Genomic DNA, 9,415 nt, shown 5'->3' on the forward strand with positions numbered 1-9,415 from the left:
CTGGTTTGGTAACCTCAGAGGGCAGTTGAGATCTGGATATGGATCATTACTGTCAGTGTGGAGTCACGTGTACCCCAGATCAATAAGGATAGCACTGGGTTAGTCAGGGATGTATCAGGTGGTCAGCTGATTAGTGGTATGGTTGGGTGATAGTGAAGGGGTGATAGGGGCAGTTGAGTCTATGCTGAATTGTGCTATGCTGTTAATCATTGAGTCATTAACCCGACTAACCTTTTCAGGGTCAATGCAGGTACATTCCATGTAATTGATCCAAGTCTCCCATCTTGAGGTGAAAGTGAGGCCTGCAGATGCTGGAGATCAGCATCAAGATTAGAATGGTGCTGGAAAAGCACAGCAGGTCAGGCAGCATCCGAAGAGCAGGAAAATCGATGTTTCAGGCAGGAGCCCTACATACATTAGCCTGTTGGAGGTTCAAACCATGTAGCAATTTCATCGCTTCTGTGTGAACCAAGATTTCTCAGGGATACCGACATACATCCCTCAACTTGCATCCGATATCCGACAATCCCAATTCCGGAAGATTTAGGCCATTATCTCAAATCATGTGAAGTGGTCTGTTCAGCAGTAATCGAATGAAGGGCCTTAATTCTGTATAGTATCCTGACCACTCCCTGCTCAACAGCATGGTCACAGTTTGGGTGTTGCATTGTGCAGAGGGGATTATTGACAAAAATGCAAACACAGATCTGTTGAGAATTCAGTTAGCAAAACAGAAAATTCTGGGAATGTTCAACAATATCTATGGAGACCTAAAGTGTTTGGATGAATGCTGGGTTTGCGCAGGATTGAGCAGAAGGCTGCAAGGTGGTGACCCAACTGCCTTCCCCTTTCTGCATTGATGTCCAGGTTGACAAGGCTTGGGATGGCCATCTGGGCAACACTTGAGGCTGTTAAGGACCTCATTCCGGCTGCTGCTGGTGTTCAGTCAGCAGCGGGGGAGGGGTATTCTAGTTGAGAAGGCCACTCAGAAAACCCCAGAGTTTCCCATACTTCCTCACTTGCCTGTCTTCAGAGTATCCATTGCCGATCTCTGGAGAGGCCCCAGAGCAATACCAACATTGGCCACTGCTCCTGGAGGGTGCTGTTGGAACTGTAGAGCTGCCGGTCTCTAATCAGTTGGAAGCATCTAATGCAGCATCCTTAAGCACTTCTGCAAACTCCAACTAAACCCAATCACCAAGAACATCTCCCCCACCCACCCCCCACCAGCTGCAAGGACCGTTCCCTTCAACAGTCCTTGGTGTGTGCCACTCTCCCGCCTGACCCCCCCCCCAGAAACCCCGGTACCTTCCCCTGCATCTGGAAAAGATGCAAAACCTGCTGGTATACCACTTTCCACATCTCCATCCAGGGCCCCAAACAATCCTTCCTCTCTTCTAACCTAGTTGACTGCATCAGGTGGTCCCTATGTGGTCTTCTCCACATCGGAGAGACTGAACACACACTTAGGAAACAGCTCACTGAGCATCTCAGCCAGGCGCGCAGGAGCCGACCATTTCAATTCCCCTTCCCACTCCCTTTCTGACATGACCACCCTTGGCCTCCTCCATTGCCAAAATGAACCACAAAGCGCAAATTGGAGGAACACCACCTCATCTTCCGCCTGGGCAGCCTACAGCCCAGAGGATTCAACACTGAGTTCTCCAATTTCAAATAACCTCCCTTCCCATCCCTCGACTTCCTTCCCAGCCCCTCCCCCTCCTTTCCACTCCTCCCTGCCACCAACCAGATTTAATCCTATTGACCAACCAGGTCGTACCCTCTCCCTGTCTTCACCTAGGAGAAAGTGAGGACTGCAGATGCTGGAGATCAGAGCTGAAAAATGTATTGCTGGAAAAGCACAGCAGGTCAGGCAGCATCCAAGGAGCTGTGCTTTTCCATTGTCTACACCTATCCCCACTTCACCACCCTGTCCCAACCTGCCCTTTATCTGCAGCTCCCCCCACACCCTCTCCCAGTCTTGAAGAAGGATTACACTCGAAATGTTGACATCACTTCCTAAGGCTACCTGCCTTACTGTGTTGTTCCACCCTCCGCCTGTATATTTTGGATTCCAGCATCTGCAGTTTGTTTTGTCTCTAACCAAGCTCTCAGGGACAGGCTACCTGCGCTCGGAGGTGCAACAATTAAATGACCCCGGGGAGCAGGCAGTTAGGAATCTTTATTCCATCGCAGCTCTCGGCCATTGGATCAGTGGGGGTGACCCCAGGTTTCTTGCTGCATACTGACTGCCCACCAACCAACCATATTAAATTCCACCAGGTATTGGAGATCAATAACTTTTCGCCAGAACCCACTGCAAAGTCAGGATGTTTGGATTCTCAAAAACATTTGGATATAACTGCCATCGTTTGCTTTGTTTAATAAACGCTGTCCAACCAATGACACCCTCATCCCCACAAATTATTTTAAAAATTTGGAAAGTCCATCTCTCTCTCTTTTGCTGTCCTCTGCTAATAGCTTGCCATAACATCCAGACAAACCTGTACCTTTTAAAATAAGTTTGTGTTGCCCACAGCTGCCCAAGCTTGACTATTTCCTAAAGTTATGCAGTCTAGCCGAGAGATTGTATCTGGCTAGTTTTTAATTATTTGTCTCTTGCAACATGTGTTCAGACTTTTATTTCTCATTAGATTCAAGCATTGCTTTTGATCATTGACGAGAGCTTTCCCCCCTGCTTTCGGTCTACTTAGCACAGTTGGCTGGATGGCTGGTTTGTGATACAAGTGATGCCCAACAGTGCAGGTTTGACTCCTGCATCCATTCTGGTTACCCTGAAGCTTCTACTCTGTCAAGCTTACCCCTTGCCTGAGCTGTTGTGACTGTCAGGTTAAACCACCATCAGACATCTTTCTTCAATGTGACAGCAGCCCTCTGGGGCTATGGCAACTTTACCTATACCTTGCACTTTCCCTGAAGAGGAATATCAGGAGCCTTTACTCCCCAATGACCTGTCAATGTTACTTGATAACTGAGCAATGCGGATTGGCTTTGAGAAAAGCAGGGACATATTGCATTAGTCTGGAATAAACATTTTTCTTATTGTTACTAGCTGCCCAACTGTAATGGATTTATCATACATTCATGAAACAACACTGACAATTTAAAATGATTTAGGCAACAACTTTTGAGGTGTAGTGGACAGCGAAGAAGGTTACTTCAGATTACAACAGGATCTAGGGATAGTGGGCTGAGAAGTGGCAGATGGAGTTTAATTTAGATAAATGTGAGATGCTGTATTTTGTGAAAGTAAATCTTAGCAGGACTTACACACTTAGTAGTAAGGTCCTAGGGAGTGTTGCTGAACAAAGAGACCTTGGAGTGCAGGTTCATAGCTCCTTGAAAGTGGAGTCGCAGGTAGATAGGATAGTGAAGAAGGCGTTTGCTATGCTTTCCTTTATTGGTCAGAGTATTGAGTACAGGAGTTGGGAGGTCATGTTTCAGCTGTACAGGACATTGGTTAGGCCACTGTTGGAATATTGCGTGCAATTCTGGTCTCCTTCCTGTCAGAAAGATGTTGTGAAACTTGAAAGGCTTCAGTAAAGATTTACAAGGATGTTGCCAGGGTTGGAGAATTTGAGCTACAGGGAGAGGCTGAATAGCCTAGGGCTGTGTTCTCCCTGGAGCGTCAGAGGCTGAGGGGTGACCTGAGAGGTTTATAAAATCATGAGCATGGATGGGGTAAATAGACAATTTTTTTTTCCCTGAGGTGGAGGAGTCCAGAACTAGAGAGCATAGGTTTAGAGTGAGAGGGGAAAGATAATAAAGAGACCTCAGGGGGCAGCATTTTCATGCAGAGGGTGGTACGTGTATAGAATGAGTTGCCAGAGGAAGTGGTAGAGGCTGGTACAATTGCAACATTTGCGAGGCATTTGGATGGGTATATGAATAGGAAGGGTTTGGAGGGATATGGGCCAGGTGTTGGCAGGTGGGACTAGATTGGGTTGGAATATCTGGTTGACATGGATGAGTTGGACCAAAGGGTCTGTTTCCGTGCTGTACATCTCTATGACTCCATGTTTTGCCCTCCCTGATAGTCAGTCTGACCTGCATATGATTCCAGACCCTCAGCAGTGTGGCTGACTCTTTGCTGCCCTCTGCAGACGAAAAAACTAATTTGTCAGAAAGTGATCCCCACCACCTTCTCAAAGGTACTGAAAAATAGCAAAAGATTCTGGCATTTTTCAGTGACACCAGCACCCCCTAAAGGTATGAAAAAAATTACAGGAAGAACACAAATGCAGCAATAGATAAAGTTTGTAGATAATCTGTGATTAATATTCTATGAAGTGGAAGATGCCGCAATCTTGTTTGACTTAAGTAAACAATACGTAAAATATTAATTGTGAATCTTCGTTAGGGTTTAACCAGGCCCTGGAGCACCACGTATAATATGTTTTTTTTTCCCTCGACAGGTTCCGATGCCATTATTCGTCAGCACAAAGCTGCCTGCTTACGAATTACTGCCCTACTTGCCTGTAAAGACCTTCTCTGGATTGGAACAAGTGCTGGTGTGGTGTTAACACTCTCCAATCCCCATGTCACTGCCAATACCACCTCCCTCAGGACACCTTTAATACCCATGGGTTCAGCACACGGACACACGGGACATGTTCGGTTCCTCACAGCAATTGAATTGCCAGAAGTCTTTGATCTCAGTTTCCCGCCAGCAAGGGACCCAGGCAAGTCTTTAACCCTTGACTTTCAATCTTTCTGTTCAGAACTGTTTCTGTGTACCAAAGCCATGAGAAAGCTACATTGCCTTTGATTTCATTCAATTTGACTTAGTCACTGCCCCTGATTTTTCAATTTTAAAGTGATTCTGCATGCTACACATAACTATGTTTGAGATAACACAGTAAGGTTCTTCTATCAGTGAAGTATTTACAAACAAAGGAGAAATAATAAGTTACTGTGGTTTTATAATAGTTTATGTACTGCCTAATTCTGTATAAGGTTTTAATGTACTCCACTGGAAACTTGTATTGTTCCTCTGTTTTTAGTCCAACAATAGCTCTACATATACTGACCAACATTGCCCATTATTGATGAGATTGTAGTATTTACAGGCAGTCCCCATGTTGGGAATGAGTTCCATTCTGGAGTTGGAACACATGCAGGACAATGTAAAGTAGCCATTCTTAAACACAAGAAACATTTGTACATCTGCTCTTTAAAATGTAAACCCCTGTATGAGATCGCCTTGGTAAGTACAGGCATTCATAAATCAGACTTCTATGAAATGGGAGACCCCCTGTACATAGAATTACATGGAATTCACAATGTGGCTGCCGGCCATTCAGCTCCTGGGCTCTTTAACAAATGCCATTTCTTTTGAAGGACAGGAGGGAATAAGAAGATGGGAATATTTATTTCCTGCACTTTACCCTGATTATTGTGTGAGGTTTTTTTGTATGTTGTGGCTTCATTAGCCCTGTCTTGATTAGTTCTGCATTCTCATGGTTTTACAATTGAAACATGCTGTTAGAAAGAGACGCTGACGCTTGTGATGCAACTTGTTTATTAAATATTTATCATTTTAAAAATTGGTGTGTCTCACAAAGCACATTCACATGAGTTATTACTTGAACAAAAGTGGACAATAAGTACTTTTATAATGAAATAATTGTTCCATGCTTTGATTAGGAAAGGGAGTTTTGGGTTATTGCCTTAAATCATCAGCCAGAGGCTTGGCTACAGAAAAACAAAGTTACAAATGATAATGGGTTGCATTAGCCGTGGGATAGAAGGCAGATGAGAAGCAGTGATGCTCCTGTATAGGACAATTATGGAAAGATATTTGAATTAATAAGTACATTGTTGGTTCTTGCAACAGGAAGGTTCCGGTATATCATAGTCCAACCAAAATTATACCAGAACTGAAAAGTCAGTGTCATAGGAAAGCTAGAACGGGGTTGGATTGTTCTTGCTTGATGAAAGCTCATACTATCCAAGTATTTTATATGACATTTTTAAAATCACAACTATTATATGCAAACATTACATTTCTCAGGCACATGAATGTCTGCACTAAGGTAAAGAAATTGCATTACAATAGAACAGCATGGAGAAAGTGAGGACTGCAGATGCTGGAGATCAGAGCTGAAAAATGTGTTGCTGGAAAAGCGCAGCAGGTCAGGCAACATCCAAGGAGCAGGAGAATCGACGATTCGGGCATGAGCCCTTCTTCAGGAATGGAGCAGCATGCCTCCAGTAGGGTTTCATGCTTCAAGTGAACCAAGTTGAAATGGAATGTGAGGCTGTTATATTTTATGGTCACAGTTGATATTACACTGCTGTTGACATGAGCATGTCTCTGAAAGGTACACTGACTGTGATACAAAACATATCACTACCCTTCAGAATTATAAGACAGAGTGGATTAAATTGACCCTGGGTAAATTGTACATATTGATAAAGATGTTCAAAAATTAGAGAACATAGTATATCATAATAGAAATCTTCAGTAAGTAGGAAATTCAAGCAGAACCATTTCACACGAAGGACAATATAAATCTGGGATCAGTTACTGGGGCTGTTGTTGCAGTGAGTTATGTCAATGGGTAAAAGATCACGAAAGGAGAAGTATTTCAGGAGAAACCGAGACAAATTGCAAAAGCGATGAGGCCATTTGACGATTCCCTGTTCTAAAAAGGTCACACTTTCATGATGTCCAATCTGAGATTTTGTACATTGAGGTTTCTTTTTAAATCAGAATAGATTAGGGTCAAAACATTCAGCCTGATTGATAAAATGTGCACGAACAGTATTTCTGTATAAAGTCTCTAACTCCTCAATTTAATCCACTAGGCCGCCCCAGTACAGGTGGTGAAAGATTGGTTGGCTCCCAGAAGCGAGATTCAGGAAGACGCCGATCGTCTGCTATTATTCCACTGAAAACCAACATGCTGGTGATCAGCGGAGGTGATGGCTATGAGGACTTTCGCCTTACCAACAGCAGTGAGACTGTCGGCCGTGATGATAGCACCAACCATCTGCTTCTGTGGCGTGTTTGAGAAGATTGGAGCCTGGTGTTGGCCATGAGACTACTTTAATTGTTTGTCTCCCAGTGTGCTTTGTCTAATGCTTGGGCATTTAGTCTCTGTGCGCATTGTTTGTTCTTTTTTTTAAAACTGTACACGAGCAGGACCCCTGAGTGAATGATCAACAGGTCTTAAGATGTGTCTGCAGATTGCAAAATGCTCAGCCTGAGTTCTCCGCAAAGCTTGTGATACTATATTCTGTGTCGCACAGTGTGACGTGGACGTGAAGTAGCTCACAGTTGTTGGGGCTTTTGAGTGACCGAACGGAGCTAGGGAGAATAGTCCCCATCATCTGTGATAATTATAGGTTCCCATTGATGAAGAAGCCACATAAGTTTGGGACCAAGAAAAAATGCAATGTTGAAAAAAAAGTTAAACCAAAAGAAAAGGCAAGGGATTGTGGGAATAGTACTTTGTCCAGGACATTGTCTTCTATGACCAGAGCTGTCTTTCCCATTATCCCTTATTTGTCTGACCAAAAATTGAGAAGCTGACTTTAGTATCTTTTAGCAAAAATTATGTGGAACTTTTATCTGTGCTTCAACCTGATCGCAACATGGCTGTGTAACGTCCAAGTAATCATTTCCAATAAGAAGTTCATCTGTGGGAACCTGTCTAGAACAATGTTGGTGATCTGCATGGATATTGTGACAGTGGATCTCTGCTTTTTGTTGCTATTTGAAATGAAGCGGCCTTTGGCGATCAGAAGACCTCACTCTAATGCATCATATTTATATGAACCACAAAATGGAACTCACCATGACATGCGTGTATGTACTGATCTACTCAAGACAAACATGTATGTGAACGTTCATTCTCAGTGAATCTGCATGAGAGAGAACTGTGTTTGTAGTATTATCACCTTTTGGGCATGACTCAAAATTTCTTTGTACTGTCACATTAATTCAGAGGGCCGACGAATTACATTGTAAGTACCTCAACATGTATCAACAGCTGCAGCGTTCCGGTATGTGCTTGGCTGCGTTCAACTGCCTTCTGTGTAGAATAGAGCCAGTTTATACAGAAGCCAGAGAGGGTGTGTAAAGTGACAATGTGCAATATGTGGCCAAGATCATGGAGGACCAACACTTGTTTAGAACCATTCAACCAGAGGACTTTCAGACATCTGCTGAAGCACTAGTTAATTAGTGCCACATAATCACCTTGGTCTAATGAAGACCATAATCATAGCTGAAGCTAACTTTTGGTCAGTTATATCACATTGGTCCTCCTGTACAGTATTTATGTTCATTTTAACTTAGTTACCTTTTACAGCACTTAATTTATGCATTTATCTTTTATGTTTAAAAGGTATCTCTAGACATTTGACACAAGTTTTTTTTTATATTTTGTGGCTTAATCTGGTTGTTTGTTCTGTGTAGTCGAGTTTTTTGAAAATGCGAGACTGAAGTATGTGGATCTCAACCTCCATGAATGAACTACAATTTTTCCAACCTGCTTTTCTCCCAACTCTCCGTGGCACTTCATTCTGCCCCTTACGACTCTGTGATAAAACAACAGTTTTATTATGAAATGTTTGGTCTTAAGTCAGCACAAATGCAGAAGTTGGACATTCCAGCGCAATTAATAGCCAAAATATTATAAACTCACTTCTCTTTATAGGTTCTCACTGACCTGTTTGGGGATTTTCACAATTTTCAGTTTTTCTTTTGAGTGGTTGGGTAAGATGTTTTATGAGACCATTGAATTATGACACGAAAATGACTTTGAATGAGGATCAAAGAAAATGGAAATCTAAGATGTCTCCAATTGAATGGAAACTGTTAGTATTGTCCACATGGCTTTAATTTTGATCTTCAATAATCTATCTATAAGGCTTACAAAGGATTTACCGAAGTAATATTTAAATACATTTTAACCTAAAAGTTTGCATTTCATAAATTCAGATTCAGGCAAATATTTTTCTTCAGTGCTTCCACAGAACAAAGGATTGAAACCAGTGCACTGGAGTCAAGAATTCAGTCCAGTGTTTGCTTACTTTATTCACTGTTTTGAAGTGAATGCTCTTCAGATATACGGTATATAATTGCCGGCAACTTTCCCTTGAAAGTCAAATTCTGAAATTTAGAATTAATACCTGCAAATGAAGACAACTGTTTTTTATGAAAACCAAAAGAATAGGGGCGGCACGGTTGCTGAGTGGTTAGCACTGCTGCCTCATAGCACCAGGGTCCTAGGTTCGATTCCAGCCTCGGGCGACTGTCTGTGTGGAGTTTGCACATTCTCCCTGTGTCCGCATGGGCTTCCTCCAGGTGCTCCGGTTTCTTTCCACACTCCAAAGATGTGCAGGTCAGATGAATTGACAAAGCTAAATTGCCCATAGTGTTATA

The 9,415-nt window shown here is 42.8% G+C and overlaps 1 protein-coding gene across 3 annotated transcripts in view; it reads left to right on the forward strand.

The window, feature by feature from the left end:
* Nucleotides 1-8,808, forward strand: part of LOC132816511 (rho guanine nucleotide exchange factor 17-like) — a 440,614-nt gene extending 431,806 nt beyond the window's left edge. For all 3 annotated transcript variants that reach the window (XM_060826198.1, XM_060826199.1, XM_060826200.1), the window contains exons 20-21: nucleotides 4,437-4,703; nucleotides 6,832-8,808. In XM_060826198.1, coding sequence (XP_060682181.1) covers nucleotides 4,437-4,703; nucleotides 6,832-7,037 — 473 coding nt within the window. In that variant the 3' untranslated portion in view covers nucleotides 7,038-8,808. The remainder of the gene's footprint in view (nucleotides 1-4,436; nucleotides 4,704-6,831) is intronic.
* Nucleotides 8,809-9,415: the final 607 nt, after the last annotated feature.

The sequence above is a fragment of the Hemiscyllium ocellatum genome, chromosome 6 (genome assembly GCF_020745735.1).
Source record: "Hemiscyllium ocellatum isolate sHemOce1 chromosome 6, sHemOce1.pat.X.cur, whole genome shotgun sequence".
Taxonomy (NCBI): domain Eukaryota; kingdom Metazoa; phylum Chordata; class Chondrichthyes; order Orectolobiformes; family Hemiscylliidae; genus Hemiscyllium; species Hemiscyllium ocellatum.